This window comes from Diabrotica undecimpunctata, chromosome 2 (genome assembly GCF_040954645.1).
Source record: "Diabrotica undecimpunctata isolate CICGRU chromosome 2, icDiaUnde3, whole genome shotgun sequence".
In the NCBI taxonomy this organism is placed as follows: domain Eukaryota; kingdom Metazoa; phylum Arthropoda; class Insecta; order Coleoptera; family Chrysomelidae; genus Diabrotica; species Diabrotica undecimpunctata.
The window spans coordinates 55,064,929-55,083,747 of record NC_092804.1 but is presented as its reverse complement, the minus strand read 5'-3'; the positions used below and the strand labels follow the sequence as shown (position 1 = coordinate 55,083,747).

The 18,819-nt window shown below is 31.9% G+C and overlaps 1 protein-coding gene across 2 annotated transcripts in view; it reads left to right on the top strand.

Annotated features, from left to right (window-relative positions):
- LOC140434561 (uncharacterized) overlaps positions 1-18,819 on the top strand; it is a 643,472-nt gene that overhangs the window by 605,408 nt on the left and 19,245 nt on the right. The window contains exons 7-8 of one of the 2 annotated variants that reach the window (XR_011950061.1): positions 4,763-5,047; positions 13,818-18,819. The exon at positions 13,818-18,819 is cut by the window's right edge and continues 19,245 nt beyond it. Coding sequence is in view for 1 of the 2 variants with exons in the window: in XM_072522911.1 (XP_072379012.1) it covers positions 4,763-4,935 (173 nt within the window). In the remaining variant the exon portion in view is untranslated. Of the gene's footprint in view, positions 1-4,762 lie in introns of both variants that reach the window. The other variant, XM_072522911.1, reaches the window with a different exon arrangement.

The window sequence follows — 18,819 nt, the reverse complement described above, 5'->3', positions numbered from 1 at the left end:
GTTTCGAATATTGGCGATCATTCTGGCTATAATTATTTTATTAACTGATGCTTTAAATAGGTTAATTGTTCTTGTGGAGAACCATTTTCTCTGGTTTTTTAACCATGATATTCTTCTTCCCCAATTCCTCTCTTTCCGAATACTTTGCCTTGAAGGATTATTTTCAGTAATCTGTATTTAGTGTCGTTTCTCATTATATGTCCGAGAAATTATAACTTTCTCCTTTTATTGGTATACATCACCTCTTTCTTTTCCCATTCTTTGTGGTACAGTCTCGTTGGTTGTCCATCCATGATATCCCTGGGATTCTTCTGTATAGCCACATCTCGAAGGCTTCTGAGTGTCCAGGATTCAACTCCGTAGTATAATATCGAGAAGATATAACATCGTAGTAGCCTTACTTTTATCTCCAGATTAAGGTTGTAGCTTTTAAAGAGTTTGGCCATGTTTTTGAATGCACTCCTAGCCTTCTCTATTATGTTTTACTTCTTGTGAGTGATCCCATTGTTCGTTTACTATTGTTCCAAGATTATTAAACTGTTTTACTCGGTCCACTGGTGTATTCTTGATAAGCAGTTGGACGTCTCTAATTTTATTTTTGCTGATGACCATAAATTTAGTTTTTGATATGTTTAGTTGTAGTCCAAAGCTTTCACTTACTTCATTAACTTTGTTTAATAGTTGATGTAAACTGTTTAAACTGTCTGCAAAAATAACGGTGTCTTCTGCATAGCGGATGTTGTTTAGGCGTTCTCCAGTTAAAAAGATACAATGTTCGTAATTTTCCAAGGCTTCACTAAATATTTCCTTTGAATATAGGTTGAATAATATAGGTGAAAGTATACATTCTTGTCTAACGCCTCGCAGAATCTGGTTCGCTTCTGTCGGTTTATCTCCAAGAAGTTTTGTGTTATACGCCGGTCTTTATCATATATTTGGGCTTTTGTTAGAACATCCATCATTTTTCGATGTTGAACTGTGTCAAATGCTTTTTGGTAGTCCACAAAGCAGGTGTATATATCGCAAGTCATATCTCTGCATCTTTGGAATAATTCCTGTAGACTAAACAGTGGATCTCTCGTACCTACGCCTTTCATGAACCCAAACTGTGTGTCTTGTGTTCTCTCTTCGCATAGCTTGTATATTCTGCGATGTATAATATTAAGAAAAAGTTTTAGTGTATGGCTCATTAAACTTATTAGCCTATATTATCCGCACTATTTCGCTCCCTTTTTCTTTGGTAACGTAATACATTCTGAAACTAGCCAATCTTTTGGAATATTGCCTGTGTCATAGATATTATTGAAGATTTTACATAGTATTCTTAAAGATTCATCATCAAGAAGTTTAAGAAATTCAGACTGTACTCCGTCTGGTCCTGAAGCTCTCCCTTCTTTTAGTGATATTATGTATGCTCTTATTTCTGCCACTAGTATAGGTGGTCCTGTTTCCGTAGGTATTGGGGAATGGTTCTCCCTCTCATCAAAAAAGAAATTTCTTATGTAATTTTTCCAGGTATTATCAATACTTTCTTTGTCCACGATTACTTCTCCGTTGTTATTAACAAATTTACTTACTCTTCTGTTTTTACATTTGCCTGTAATTTCTCTTACCTTTTTATGCACGTTGAAATCGTCGTATTTATTTTGTAGAATTTCGATTTCTTGGCATTTTTTCTCCAGTTTTTTTCTGTTTGGCTTCTCTGATCTTTCTTGGTATATCTCGTTGTAATGTTTTATACATAGAGTTATTGTTCTTGTTTTTCCTTCTTTCTTCCATCCGTTGCAGAATCTCTGTCTTCATCTATGTTTTATTCTTACTTTCTTCGTTCTTCATAAAACTGTCTTTAATGTCGTCTTTCGTTTTATTAAGGGATTAGATCTTCTCTTCTGTGCTTTTCGTTGTATTGTCGATTTCTTTGAATTTTCTATTTATTGTTTTGCTGACTATTTCTTTTACTCACTACATTTCAGTTTTCTCATGTCATGTTTTTTTACAGTTTTTCCTACTACTACAGTTTTCTTTAACTTGGTTCTATACACGCCCACTAAAGGATTGTGGTTAGATTGAATATCAGCGCCTGGGTACGTTTTAAAATTGTTGAAACTATTTCGATATCTTTTGTTAACAAGTATAATAGTCTATTTGGTTTCTTATAATAACGTCTTCTCCGTTGTCTTTAGGTGATTTCCACGTATACAGGCGTCTAGGTGATAGTTTGTAAAATGTGTTTAGCACGATTAAGTCATTTTCAGCTGCAAAGATACTCAAGTGGAAATCAAAATGTCAAAAATAAACTTATTTTAAACTTAAATTCTTGCTTATTCCCAATAAAAATAGTTAGTATTTAAATGATTTAAACAAGTTGATATCTGTCATTATGACGATGGTAGTAATAACCTCCATTCTTTTGGTACCAGTTACGTATGCATCTTTGAAACAGTTATAGAACCATTTATATAAAAGCCTCTATCTAGCACTACCAAGTATTTGATCATCATATTTAGTAGCAATTTGTTGCATTTATCAAATCAATCCGTTTCTAGTTTCACTCCATTAAGTAGGTATTTTAAAATATCGGTTCATTTAGTGGATATCTACCGACAGTACTTTCCCACACGTTTATCAATTAACGTTAACTTGAAATTTATTCAAATTCGCCCAGTTTTCGGCTAACAACATATAAATGCTTTAGACACACCAATTAATTTACAAATTTTTCACTATTATTTCATTACGTTTTTATGTCGGCTCATTAATTTAATACCGACTCGTATGTTCTTAGGTGTTGCTAACATGCTACTTTCAAGGTTTGTGATTAAGTTATCCTATCCTTTCTTTTATTTTTTTCTAGCTGCGGGCAAACGTTAAAAAAATTTTATTCGACATCAGGGACGGATTTAGGAATATGTACCTCACGCACTTGATATTCCATATTGATTGTAATAATATTAATTACATAAGTTGGAAAGGATATTTGCCAAAGTCACACTGTGGCCCAACACTAACAAAACAGTGGCCTCGGGGCTTAACTTAACTGTTTCAATGAAATGACTGCCATGTCACAAAAAGATCGCTACTGATATATCCAGTATCGCTAATAGTGACAATGCTGCCAAGCGGAGCACCTAATGAAAGATCCTCTTGAAAGTATTTTCTTTTAAAAATTATCATGGGTGATACAAACTGCTCTGCTGCACTAGCACAACAAATCACAGTAATATTTACCCCCTCTCTTCGCTAGAAATGCTCCCCATTTTATGTTTTCCCTTCTTGGCTAATATTTTCTGACATTGCCGTTGTACGGTTGTGCAGCCTGTCTCATCGACGTTGAATATGCGTGGGGAGGTTAATTTTTCCTCTTCACAAATTCTTTCTAAATGTTCGTAGAATTTATCAACTCGTGCTTTTCTAAATTCTGCAGCCCTTGCCATTGATGTCTTGACATGAAACCATAATACCACTTCTTGTCTGTCATACGTTTATCTGTGTTGAAATAGTGTTTCAAATTGTTTCTTGTTGCCAATTCAAATGCCAGATTGCAAACGTCTCGTGTGCCCATCCCGAACATTCGCTCTTCGAAAATCAAAATATGCTTAGCCTATTCAGCTTTAACTTGTTCATTAAATACAATAAACCTGCCCATTTTTTAAATTGAATTATTTGCCCGTTTGTTTTTCTCTTCTTTTGTCTTTTTAGTGTAGCTTAGGTACTTTAAACAACCTTACACACTCATTAATTCCATAAGAACCATTACGAAAAACGTAAATAGCTCTTCTTAAATCTTTTGTGCTCCTCTTGACTTGACACAACGGATTTTACCAATTTGGAGGTTAGGTCACGAAAATAGTCCCTAAACTGTGGTCTCTTTTAATGAATCTTAAGAAATAAAGATATTATAAATGTTGTGATTACTTACTTGAACGGTAAGTAGTAGTATCTTTGTATCGGAAATTAAATAAGCACGAAAACACTAATATTTTCTTAACCGTTGTTTACAGCTGCACACGTGTTGAAACTTTAACAGGTTTCTGTTGTCTGTTCGCTCAAACCTGCAAAGGTCTAGTTTAGGAGCCGGTTCAATATAGGCGACCCTACCCCACGTACTTACTGTAAATTTTTCAGTTAAATGTAGAAATTAGAAACCACTTTTTTTGTTATATGAAAATGCTCATCAGATTCTACAATCTACCAATCTACAATCAATCTAACTAGACAAAATTAAACACCGTCTACAGACGGTTATAACGGTTAGAGGGTTAAACTATTTTTTATTTAAATAGCCGATAGGGACTTTTGCTGCTGTTAAAATGTAAACATAGTTTTTTGAAACTGTTCACTGTTGAAACTGCTGTATATTTAAAATTACTAACTTTAGGGCAATAGTTATATTTAAAAAAACAAATTAATGACATCATCACGTCATGGGGACGTCATCATAGTTGCTATTATCCTAAATAATTAAAACAAAATTTCTGAAATATTGGGAATGGATCCTTTTTAAATGAACTTAGTGTATATTCATATCTAAATTTTCTGTTTTAAATCTGTATATTTTAAAAAATACCTTTTATAAAAATTGTTCCTGGGCTCATCTTTTAGCTGTCTTAAAAAATGTTAAAATTTTAAGTAATATTTAATAGTGATATACTTCACCTGAAGTACAAATAATTATAAATGTGAATAGAAAAATATTACAAACTACAAATGAAAAAATGCTATCAAATTATTTTTCCTTTAATGAATTATTATATCTTTTCAGGAGAGAAACCATATCAGTGTTCATGGGAGGGTTGCACTTGGAAATTCGCCAGATCCGACGAATTGACCAGGCACTACAGAAAGCACACGGGTCAGAAACCGTTCAGCTGTAACTTGTGTCAAAGATCTTTCAGCAGGTCCGATCATCTGTCTTTGCACATGAAAAGACACTAACGGAAATTTTCATTACTCATTATGTAGAATAATTTTTTAGCTAATTTTTTTCGTTCAAATTCTTTTTCACGGTTGACTTTTCGTAACAAGAAGGTGATTCAATAGATATGCGGTAAGTAGAAAATTCGAGTTGAGTTTAAAGATCAACACTTGTATCAATAAGTACGTAGCATGTATTTAAATAGAGATATATATCACTCATTTTCCTATTTTCCAAAATAAATAGTACCGATAACGAAAATAATATTAATTTTACTTTTTTAATGTGTATATGTAATTCATTTAAAAATTTAAAAAAAAAACAGGCGCCAATATAATCGTCTTAGAAAAAAGAGGCGAAAGGTGACACATTTGAGTTACAATATTACACACGTCATACAATAACAATAATCATAAAAATATAGAATCGTGACAATTATCATACAATAGGCACATGCGTGAAAGTAGTGTGGACATTTAATGTAATTAAATGCATTTTATTTTCAAATCATATTTAACTATCTTATACCATAATATTAAGAAAGAAATGTCTTTAATTTTATATAAAAAACATGCATATAAGCCATGAGCAGCGTATTTTATTTAAAAAATAAATGAACGAAATAAAATGTTTATCAAAAACTATATATATATTTAGGGATTCTACAGTATTCACTGCCTTCCCTCGCTCAACCGTTTCCATCTCTCTCTGTTGTTCCATTCTCCATCGTTTAGTCCTCTCTTACTCATGGCGTCGTCTACTTCGTTCCTCCAGGATTTTCGGGGTCGTCCTCTTTTCCTCCTTCCTATGGGGCTCCATTCGGTTATTCTTTTTATCCATCTGCTGTCGCTAGCTCTTCTTACATGTCCATACCACTTTAGTCTTTTTTGTTCTATATATGTTAGTATGTATGTTTCTATTGATGTTCTTTGCTTTATTTCGTCATTACTTCTCCTATCCATTCTTGTTACTCTGCAGCATCTTCGCAGGCATTCCATCTCTGTTGCTATTATCTTACTGCTGTTTTTCTTGTTTATGATCCAATTTTCGGCCCCATATGTCATAATACTTCGTACTAATGTTTTATAAATCTGCGTTTTTGTCTTCATATTTAGGTGTCTATCCCACCATACTGAGTTAAGTTGTCGGATTGCTGTTCTTGTTTGTCCTAATCTTTGTGTAATTTCTTCCTCTGTTGTTGCCTTTTTCGTGATTATAAACCCCAGGTATTTGAATTTATCCTTTCCTTTGATTGTTACGTTGTCATCAATCTGTAGATCTTCTATGTCTTCTTCACTTGTAGATAGGTACTCTGTTTTCGCGAGGTTAATATCTAGGCCAGCCTTGGTATATTCTTCTTGTAGTTTCTTCATCATGTAGCTGAGGTCGTCTTGGTCTTGTGCAATCACTACTTGATCGTCTGCAAAACTTAACGTATATAGGTATTCGTTCCGTACCGGTACTCCCATGCCTTCGCATTTTCTTTTCCATGTAGTCAAGGCTTTCTCTAAGTATATTTTGAATAGGGTTGGAGATGTGGAACAACCCTGCAGGAGCCCTTTTGTTGTGGTGAAGTCTCCTATGATTCTTGTTCCCATTTTAATGGACACTTTATTTTCTTTATACAGAGCTTTTGTAGCTTCTATGAGTTCCGTCTGTATTTCTAATTTGTACATTGCCTCCCATAGTTCTGACCTTGGTACAGAGTCATACGCCTTTCTCAGATCCACAAATGCCAAGTGTATATCTCTATTTTTTGCTTTTTTCTTTTCCAACAGTTGTTCCAGTGTGTATATGTGGTCTATGCATGATCTTCCTGCCGTGAAGCCTGCCTGATCCTCCCCGATTTTGCCTTTTATCGCTTGCTCTATCTTTTCTCGCAGTATCTTCCCATATAATCTTCCTATTGATGATATTACGCTTATTCCTCTGTAGTTTTCGCATCGTTTTCTATTTTCTTTCTTAAATATAGATGTCATATATGCCGCCGTCCATTCCTTTGGGAGCTGTTCTCCATTTATGGCTTTCTGAAATATCCATTTTATCATCCGGTGTAATTTTTTTGATCCGTATTTTATTTATTTATTATATTTATTTGTCAAAAACTAATTACTGTTAATTGAATTAAAAATCCGTAAACTAATTTTCGAAACCAAATTCAGATTTCATTTTAATATCAGATGTCGCTATTTGCGTCTATACGAAGCCATGTTAGAGTTGCTTCCTAAGACAGAAAAGATTTATTTTCACGTTCAGAGTCACTGTGAAAGCCGTTCTGAAGAGGCCTATTAGGCCGAAATACATATAAGCGGATGCGCAGGCGCCTTGTACTTGAAATCAAATCTTGACTGTCTTTTCCTTTTTGAATTAAAAATATTTGCGACTACTTTTTTACTGGCAACCTATTATCAATATTCTCCTAATTTTAAATGTATGTAAAAATTAAAGTTTAATAACCTACGTTGCCAACGTAGTAACCCTGCAGTGATCCACGTTCTTAAATTAAGATTCTGAAAATCGTAAATATTTTAGTTAACCCTTGATTCCTTAGCAATAAATGCTAACTCAAGTATTTTATTACATCGATTAAAATACGCCATAATCAACTAGTTTTTATTATATTCTCTTGTCACTCGAAAAAGTCTATACAGAATGAAAGCTATGTGCTTTAACGCCAAACTAGACAATTTTTATGTTTAAAAAAACCATTATAAATAATAAAATCTGAAAAAATCATTTTTGTACAGCATGTTGTCACACAAAATTAAATATATGACTTAGTGAGTTTTTGCATTTTATGACTGTGGTTTGTTATAATTAGAAAATATTAACTCAAAATTGCACTAAGCCCGCAATATGCTTACTTGGATTCAAATATCTTCTAAAAAACCTACAAATTCACCGCTAACCATTATAAAACATCGTTTTGTCAGTCAATGATAAGTAATAGTGTCTTAATTCTTGTCGCCGGTAATATGAGACTAGTATAGACTTCCATAATACTTATATTACTTCCGTAATATCACAAATATAACAAAAAGATATAACAAATCGGAAAAATGACATCTTACTAAATATCGGTACTCTTTGTTTTGGTAGTTCGGTACCACGTTAATAACTTGATAAGGATGTGTTTTGTAAAACCAAACATATTTTTACTAATTTTGGCAGAAAGTATTTGTCCCCTTGAAGCATTATGTTTTCTTAGATGTCGAAAGTAAATTGTATGATCTTCATTTTATCTGCTGCTGCTCAGAAATTTTATTCAGAAAAACGAACTGATGTACCTTCCTTAGTGACGAAATTTTTCTTCTGTTCCGACTGTGTTTGTCTTTAATTTTTATTTTGATCATAATTGTAATATTTCGTGTTTTTGGTTTTCCATAACATGGCCGAAATATTCCAATTTTCTCATCTTGATACATATTCTTCCGATAATTCCATTAATTAGAATGAAGTCAACCTAGTTCAACACCATTAGAGCTCCATAAAAATAATATATTTTCTGGGGCTCTAATAGTGCGGCGAAGTTGTCTGAAAAACTACGCATATGTTTGGACCACTAGATCTTTGCACAAACGTTCCCATTCGTATTTAAACGAATTAGAAGTAGTCAGTCAATGTTAGAATTAGAAAATTTCAAGTAATGAAATGTCAATTTAGAGTCTAGAAAATATTCTTTGTCATCATTAGCTTATAAAAACGCTACAAAGGTTTATTTTTTTATAAAACTTTAAACAAAGCCAAAATTAATTTTTACAATTGTTACAAATATAATCTTTAATTCCATCTACATCGGAGCAGTCGGCATATGCCCATCCACGTGCATCGGTACTCTAGTTCATTGTCTTTACCAAATCCCCCCATTACACAAATGTTTTTCGTAGAATTGACATCTACATCATCAAGCTCATCATCGTCGCAAATTTTTATCTTTATCCAATCCTCTTCCGTAGTTGAACTCTCATCAAATTTTACTTTTTGTACATATAATTTTTCTTTTTTGAAGTTCCTTTACTTTGTATATTTTCATTTTTTAAAACAGTTAATTTTTTAACAATAAAAACATTTTGGATAATTTTAAAATGTACTCCGTCAATTCGTGCTTTATGTTTTTCAGAAAATACAGAGTTTAGGCCAAACTGTCCTTTTTTTTGAGTCTGCTATTAGCTACTTCCATTATATCTTGTAATTTCGACTCTGGTATACCAAAACTTCGACCAACTTATTTTATTTTTCGTTCAGATCGCACAGCTTCCATTGCAGCTATTAATTGACATTCTTCATAGCTGGATTTATTGCTTCTTCTATGGTAACCATTAGGCATCTAAAATATAAAATCCTACTGTACATTTCATATGGTGTAAATCCGTGCTGCGTGAAATTACCCCACTCCGATTGCGCGAAATTGTCCAAAACGTATTTGTGTCGTTCCTAGTTAAGTACTTGATGTTTATTAAAGATGCACCAATCGAAATTATACGTAAATGATGTAAAAACTATGTATATTTTAGAGAAAATAACGTACTACATACTACTATAAAATTTGCAACTGACGTCAAATAATTGAAGTCGCATGTTTATCTATAAAAGTACACCGCACTCTTTGCAAATTCATAACTAAATGTTGAATGCAGCGTTCTAGAGCCACACAAAAACAGTGGGAAGTGATGTTTAGTAGATATAGGCTTGCACAGTTTATCGTAATATGTAAAAGTTTACTAGATACTTTTTTGCGCGGATTTACCAACTGCGCGGAATTCCCCGTTCTCCCCTATAGTTACCCCAAAAAATCGAATACTAACGTAATACCTAGCATTTAGCATAGCTTTTTTTAATTATAAATTAAAGGCACTATATCGGATTAAAAATTTAAATAATTCGAAAATCACTTGCAAATATGTCAGATGCAAACCTTGACATTCACAGTTAATGAATCAATCACCGTTCTTCTACATATTGGAGTATTTTTAATTTATTCTGTTATATAGGGAAAATAACTTAACTGCGTGGTTTTAGGTTTTGTTGGTATAAAAGAGATGTAATAGAATAATATTTCGTCAATGTCATACTTGTGCAAAGATCCAATGGACAGACTATCTAAAATTTGAGTGAAATAAAGTATAAAAGTTGATATTGCATCTAACTGATGCGAATAAATTTATGACTTTCGGCTAATAACCTTGTCATTGTCATTCATTATTTTAACTTAATGTTTGATATCACCTTTTTATATTAATAATTTGTGGTTGGTACATTATTTCATAAGTTACTTTCACATAGCAGTTTAGCTCACATTCTGCCAAATTTGGTAAAAATTTTTTAGGAAATGTCCCTGCATATATTTTTTTGATTATACGACTTGTTAAAAAACATTATTCAACTAGTAGTTTTTTTTCAATATTATATTACGATTGTTTTAACCAGAAGTGATACAACTAGTTGCATTTACATAATATGTTAATTAAAATTTAATTGAATTAGTAGTATATATGTATTATACTAATCTAATAAATCATAATAAATAAATTCTTAAATAAATCTTGATGGAGTAAGACCGCCTAAGAGTACTCGTGTTTCATGTATATGAACATTTCTCAAATTTCAACACAAATTTAACTTTCAGAAATTACCATAGTAAGTTTCTAAGGTAATGAAACAATATTTGAGGAGTTACATTCCAAAACTCGCCTTGTTCACTTTAAGTAATATTTCACACTTCGCGAAAAACATTTTACTAGAACTACGGAAATTAGACAACCTGATAATACGGTAGTGGATTATATTAGAACATTGGCAGTAGTAATTCAGACGTAATTTAAATCATATTTAATCCATTTCTACGAAATTCACTAAAGATGGACAAGACAAGTTTTGGCATGACTACTTGGATAAGACAATCATTTAATATATTATATTTTTATTAATTTTAAAACATTGGTTTTATAGTAAGGAAATATGGTTTATTGGGATATTCTAAATTCTTGGCAAAATGTCCTCCTCAAGGCCCCTTTCGCAAAACTCATTCGTTTCGGTATCTTCATCTAATCTTTGAATAATTTGGCTTGTTTTTGGCAAAAATCTTCTTGCTCTGCCCAATGCTCTCTAAAGTGACTTCTTGAAGTCCTTAACTTTCTTTTTATTTACTGCCACACCTTTCTGAATCTAAACTTCCATCTGTTTCCAACGTTTCCCACGTTTAAAAATTGTTTTTGCCTCTGCTATATCGCTGTTGTAGTTTTCCTCAACTCTAATTTTTAATTTTTTTCAATTATAATTCTTTTGGCAGTTGAAAACTTGAAATGTCAAGACTGAATACCTTTCAAGTATTGCTTTGCCACTTCCTTTTATCACTTACTCCACAATCTGTCTATTTAGTAATGGTTTCCCTTTCCATAAAAATATCAATTTTTACTTAATTAACTATTCCTTAATTTCTCTTCTATGATACCAAAAACCAGGTCGCATGGTAGAAACGAATGTCCTCTAATGAGAAATACCAGTTCAATTTCTTCAATGTGTTGTGGTGCGTTTTGAACTAGAAAATAAATACACATCGACCATAGGTGAGTTTCTGTTTTGCACTCCGCAGCCATCCGCACATAATATTATCTTATTGTAAGTAGATAAATCAAGACTTGATAAGATTTTTGACGGTCAAAAGATAAAACGATGATATTTGGCTTTGATTTTCTCAACCTAGAAAAAATGCTTTGCCTTTAATGAATCCTTTTTTTTTTTGTTTTATTTTCTCAGTTAAAGAACTGCACCGGAAGCATATATCAGATGCTGGCGAACCGAAGCCATTGTTATATTCTAGGCAAAATATATTTCTAAAACAAGTTTTTTTAACTTTCAAATTGTTTTCAGGTACTTGGTAAATATAAATTGTGAGTAATTTATTAATAGGTAAATCACAAGCCAAATACTGTAGGTTACGTTTTTCTCTACAATGGTGAACTTCAGAACATTGCAATTTTTCAAGAAACATTTTGACTGTCTGTTTCTTTTGAGCATTAAGAAGTTTTTATTTTGAACCATCGCGATTATCTTTCGGGGGTAAGCCGTTTTGTAAAAAAATGCAACCAATTCTTTCAATGCGATCCTTGAAAACTTAAAGAATATCTCTAAATGCATTTTGACATACATGTACTTTGAAGTCCTTCGTTTCTCTTATTTTTACAAAGTATTTGATAGCTACTGACTTTCTAGACGAACCTGTTTTTTTCTCTAGATCTTAAAGGGACACTGACAGACTACTACTGACAGACTAGAAACTACTAAACTCCTCTGGATGTCTGTTGTGGGCACGAAGTAGAGTCAAGTATAAAATGAAGTATTTTTGGAAAACCTATAGTGTATTGAAACGGCTTAACAACTTTTTCTGTAGGAATAGTCTTGGAGTAGGTACAGAAAAAACTCTCACCTTTTACATTATAATATATCAATTTCGGTTTTCTATAGTTCACCGGGAATATTCTTCCAATAGAATTTTTTTCAATAGCCAAGAAATTACACATCAAAGCGTTTTATTTTCTGACTATGAGAAGGTGAAGGCGAAAAATTATGTCTTTACCTCGGCAGTATTTGGTATCTGATAAAGTACAATGTACTTAATATAATTATGATTGTCAAGTAGCAGCAATTTTTTTCTGGAAATGGATGAATATATTTTGCGAATTATAATAAAATAAAAAACAGTTCTTAATTTATGAAACCTGAATTGGATAATACTCTTAAAATATCTAATAGCTTCGTGTTCCAATTGATTTGTACGTTTTACATGAAAAGATAAGACTAGTTTGAATATAATTACCTGTCGCAGTGATATAGCGGACTGTAGTCATTAATTCCTCCCACTCTTAATATAACCTTCGACGCCAGCCGTTTTATTTTGAAGAAAGTACACTTATTTTAATTTTTGAATTCTTTTCCGACTATTTACGGCTTTTCCGTCTAGTATTGGGCCCCGTCTACTACCTTTAGTAAATGCCTGGTTTGGCTTGTCTTTATTACTCACCCTACCAGCTTGACCTTTCGTATTATTATTTTTTTTTTTTTTTGGTAATTATTATAACAACATCCTTGTCTTACACTAATTTAGACTGGCATAACTTACCAGATTTACATTTATTTTTGTTTGCAATTAATTTTAGAAGTATCTATTTTCCATAGTTTTTATTACTGCAACTAGTCAATGTACAGAATTTTTCTATAGATCAAGAATGAAATAAATAGAATATATTAAAAATAAATCAACTAAAATATTGTTATTAAATAACCAGAAATGCCTAAATAATTTAAATAAATATTCAAGAGAAGCAATATTCATTGGAATTAAAATGTGCAACATAAGATTACAACAGTCGCTGTGAATGGTACGGTAATACCAGAGTCCTTAGTAGATTTATTGTGCTGTAGAGATTTATAGTAAATTAATATGTGACGGCAATGTGTATTACAAACCTGGGATTGTTTCTTCCTTGACATAACTACAATCTTAATGTTCACAAAATGCCTGCTGCAATACATGTGGTCGTTATTTTTCCTTAAAATCGTAATTACTTTTTCAGTCTGGATAATTGAAAGTCGGGTCAGGTTTAGTGTTTTTTCGCAGAGTTTACTGACTTTATGAATTTAAATATTTTGCATGAATAGTCTAAAAGAAATTTCTTGTTGTACAAGTGGTCATTTTTACAACTATAGTGGGTCATCAAATTATTAGAGCCTCCCCGTAAAATTTAACTTAATTTTAATAAAATTTAATAAAAAATAATAAAAATAATTTAATAAAATTTAATTTAACTAAGTCGGGTCAGGTTTAGTGCTTTTTCGCAGAGTTTACTGACTTTATGAATTTAAATATTTTGCATGAAGGTCTAAAAGAAATTTCTTGTTGTAGGTAAAGAGAGATACACCAACAAAAATTGTTTCTTATGTTAAAATTAGGTACATACGGAGAAAAAAAGTATTTATTCATAATTGAACAATTTTACAGCTATAGTGGGTCATCAAATTATTAGAGCCTCCCCGTAAAATTTAACTTTTTGTTTAATAATGGTATGTACGTGAGCTATAAAACATATAATAATATATAAAATATATATAATATATATATATAATATATATAAACATATAAAGTTTACAAATATTAAAAAAGAATGGGGAATAACGTACATAGATTCTTTCAGATATCAAATATGGTGCAGATATCTGCACCATAGATTCTTTCGAAAAACGGATATGGAATCCTTAACAAATTGATCAATTGTAAACTACATAAAATAAAAACAATATTAAGTAATGTTAATTATCTGCTTCTACTCATCAATGGTCTAATCTTTGTGATCTTTGCTCATTGAAGCCTTTTTTCTTCATGGATGATGTGAGACCTTTTTTTCAGGTGGAGAATACCAGATCATGTATTCACTAATGAACTTCATTGGTGAAATGTTAAACCAAACTACTGCATTATTGTCGTTAAAATCCTGCGATGTTCTTTTCTGTTTGCCATAACAATATCGCGAATTTTTCTTTCCTGTTTGCAAGTTTTTGTTTCCACCGTGAGTCCAAATCCAAATTTTTATCAAGTTGCACAGTTGCACAGTTGCACAGTTGCCGTTAAAACTTTAGACATTTATGCTATATTTCTATTTAAGTGATTGGTGTTCAAAAATAAAGTTTTTATTTTTTCTTTTTTACTTGGTGAGATGTCTTGGGCTTTACCTATGATGAGAAAGTTAGAGTTCTGGTACAACTGGTATAACGAACATGCAATGTGTACTAAATTCACAAAAAAATAGTATATGATAGGCACAATAACAAGAGAGGGCAATGAAAAACTATTTATAATAACCTTAACAAATTTATCACTAAGAATAAACACTAAAATGTGGGCGCTTCACAGCACTGACATAAAATGGCGTCTGAGTCACGTATTGTCACGCCAGGTATGTTGCCACTTGCCAGACTTATTGCAATTCCATAAAGTGATATACCCCCTTTGCATGCAGCTCACTTCCGCGGCAGTGAGCAGAGAATTGAGCAGGGAAGTTGGCAGCTTGAGTATGTAAAAGCCACAGCTGCTGTCGTACGCTCCCTTCGTTGGCGGTTTTTTTAATGGAAGTCAAAGGACTTGCAGTGCGAGTGACAGTGACTGTTTACATGCTGCTCGCTGTCTTGTCGGTGCACGGACTTATTTGTTTATTGTTTCGTCAATTTTTCGTTAACTATGGTTGAGTGGAACAATTGACCTAGTGCTGAAGTTTTTAGAGCTATATGCTAGCGAAAGATTGTTGTGGGATTCTTCAAATAACGACCACAAAAAAGCACAAAGTACCCGATGCGGTTTGTCCTTTAACACGATATTAATTGCTTTACAAACTTCCTGCACAATCAGCAGAATTGCTGGTAATGATACTTTAAATAAATCATGGGCTCAATTGTCTGAAGAAAAAATTCAAAATCTATGCGTGACATTTTGCAAAAGTTAAAAAAAATTTTAGATTCCTCACAAGTCAGTTCATTGAAAAAGTTTGTCATACTTCCTCTGTAAAAAATCTTTGAAGTCATTTTCAGATTATTATCCAAATAAAAGACTTTTTCGACATCGACGTTTTTTTTCTACCTTATTTATTTTTAAAACGTTAGGCTAATTTTGTAAACTTAAAACACACAGAGCTGTTGCCGCAGTAATTTCTATGCCCTCCATTGCTAATGGTACACTGATGCAGCACTGTCGTAGCTGTATGTAAACAGTCACTTGCCTTAAACGCTGCCGAGGAATTATTTCGGGCAGGGCAGTGGGCAACGCGAGTAGCAGCAGCAATGGCTGCATGTAAAGGGGATATTACAACATGATAAAATGGAAACGCAGGAATATGTTACATATATAGGTAACCCTTTTGTAATAAAGTTGAATTTTACCAGGTGGTCCTAATAATTTGATCATGTACTGTATTTAGTTAAAAACAAAACATATATCTCGATGCTTATTTTGAATCTTGTACTCCATACCAACCTAATATTGCTGTTACATAGTGTTATTGAAATGATAGTTTGTTATTTTTACTTGCATACTCTATAGGCTATTTAGAAGAGTAATTAAAAAATTTTAAAATTTTAATGGTGTAAAAAGATACCAGAATTAAAGTTTAAAGTATTAATTTTATTTTTGAAAAAGAATCGGTACAAAATTTCATTAAGATTTTCGCTCGATTAGTTTTTAACTGACAAATTTACATTGAAAACTACTTGTATCACTATATCAAAAAATAAATCATAATAACTCTAGTGAACATGTTACTGATCTTTGTCTTCTATTGTAATATATAGGATAAATATGTGCATAAGTTGTTCCAATATCATTGTGTGATATATTGTTACATAAAATTTACCTTTTGTATCATTGGTGCTAAAACTGATTTCGGAAGTGGTGCTTTAATAATTATGTCATAAGTTTTTGTTTAAAAGTATTTGACAGCAGCAAAAAAATCATTCAATATTAACTAAAATCATTGTTCAATAATTACGCCAAATGCCTTTCTAGATATTGAAAGCTTTATTTTACTTATTATTTATTAGCTGATATCAGATGTACTAGTTATCTCTAACCATTTTTATGTAATTTTTATAATATTTACTATTTATTTTTTATTTGCAACAATCGCTCGTATCTGGTATTGGTTTTTTCTAATCCTGTCTACTTCTAATAGATTGGTGTCAACCATTAACCTTCTTCATCTACCAATATAGAGATGTTATTTCATCGTTAAAGTGCATAAACACATTTGTAACCTTCAGAGGATCCACGTCTCTAAAGCTTCAGTTCAGTTTAATATTTTAAACTTTACTAACAAGGTTTCTGTACCATATAGCAGTATATACCGAACAAAACATTTAATAACTTGTTATCAGCATGTATTATTGCAGATTGCTTTTCTTTTCTTATCTTCGTGTACCTCATCCTTTAACACATTTACTGCCCGCGCGAAAAGTATGTGACACACTAAGTGCCACGTGAATTTTTCTTAAGGAATGAAGAGTTTACTGCGATTTAATCGGTGCATCTACGACATGATTTATCTCGCAATATAAGCGACAGCATGTCTTCATGTCATGAACACAATGCTGTGATAAGTCGCTGTGACAACGACGTATTTTATCTCATTGATCACATTGAACTGACGACTACAGCATAGTCTGGAATGGATTCTTCAGAATTGTAGGAAGATTTGATCTTGCTGGTTTCAGCCTAGAGTTTTCCAGAAAATTGTTTTATCGCGCCTGCATATGAAAGAATAATTCTGTTGAGTCTTTTTCTGTTTTTTTTTCTGCTTTCAAAATAACTAATAATAGAGTCAACTGAAGTTGTTGGTTTCGTATTTTGTACATTTCTCACTTTTCGTTTTTTGGTTCTGGTTCTACAATAGGGGTGGTGACATTAGCACAAGTCTCAATAGTACCTACTGATGGCTATTGCTGATGCCAATTACAAATTTATATGAATTGATGTAGGAGGTTAAGGGAAAACTAGCGACGGAGGCTTATTTGAAAATTCAAATATGGGCCAGAGATTTGAGGCAGGTTTAATAAATTTTCCTAAAGATAAGAATCTTCCTGGGCAAGTAGACCTTGTTCACACGTTTTGATTGGAGATGAGGCTTTTGCTTTGATATCTTTTTTAATATGACCTTTTCCCTACAAACAATCTAGAAACGACAGACAAAAAGAAAATTATAGTACTAGTTTATGCTTAGCTAGACGTGTGGTCGAAAATGCGTTTGGCATTTAAGCTCAAAAATGGCGAGTATTTTTGTAGGCTAATTGAGACAAAAGTTGAAAAGACAATTTCAATTGTTGAAATTCGTTGCATTGTGCATAATTTTTTACGCACATAAACTCAAGAAAACTTAGACAGAACTTTTATTAATATTGAAAGAGACCCAAGGCGTGCAAAATTTAGCATTTTCAACTAGAGAAAAATTTGTTTAACTATTTTAATACTTAAAATGTAAATAAAAACTTTAATTATTAATAATTAAAGTGAATATATAAAAATAATTATTTAAAAAAATAATTAAAGTGAATAAAAACTAATTAAAAATACTTACGGGATTTTTTCATCTCTTGACCAATTTCATCCCATACTTTATCCTTCTTTCTGATGTTTTTATATTATAATCCTCGTGTGACAAATCATTATTATCTAAAGTGAAAATTTTTTATACTTTCAATAATTCATTTTCCACAATACTTATTTTTTGTAAGTTTTCAGTTGTTAATTCTCAATAATACAGGTAATACAATGTATTAAAGTTTCTTTTGGTATGTCGATAAATAAATAACAGTTTTCTCATGGTGTTTGAAAATCCAGCGCTTAACTCAACTCAATCATGTATAAAGTCATGTCTGTCACATCTAGTTCATAAGAAAAACGTATCTGTTTCTTAAGAAAAAATGTTGTTTGCATAATGTATATCACCATTGTTTAAATAGGACTAGTTAGACAATCCTTATGGAACAAACGTTTGACTCTTATTCTGCCGTCACATGGCGGCCTCTAGTCATAAATTTAAAAAACTATTAACAGAAACTTAATTCTCCGCAGGATTCTATTCGAGTATATATTTGCCTGTCTCCTAACTAAGGCAAACCTGTACACGGATGCCAGATTGTGAAGAAAATATAAAACTTTAATAAAATGCTTATTGTTATTATCGTTGTATGCGTCTAGTGAAAGATAACTTGACTATTTCGAGCGAATATTTCAAACTGTTTTTATACTTTGAGACTTGCTAAATCTAAATCGGTTAGTAATCTATTTATATGAAGTAGGTAAATGCTACCTTTTTTAAATTTTTATTAGTTTACCAGATATTTAATTTGGTTATATGATTTGCTAG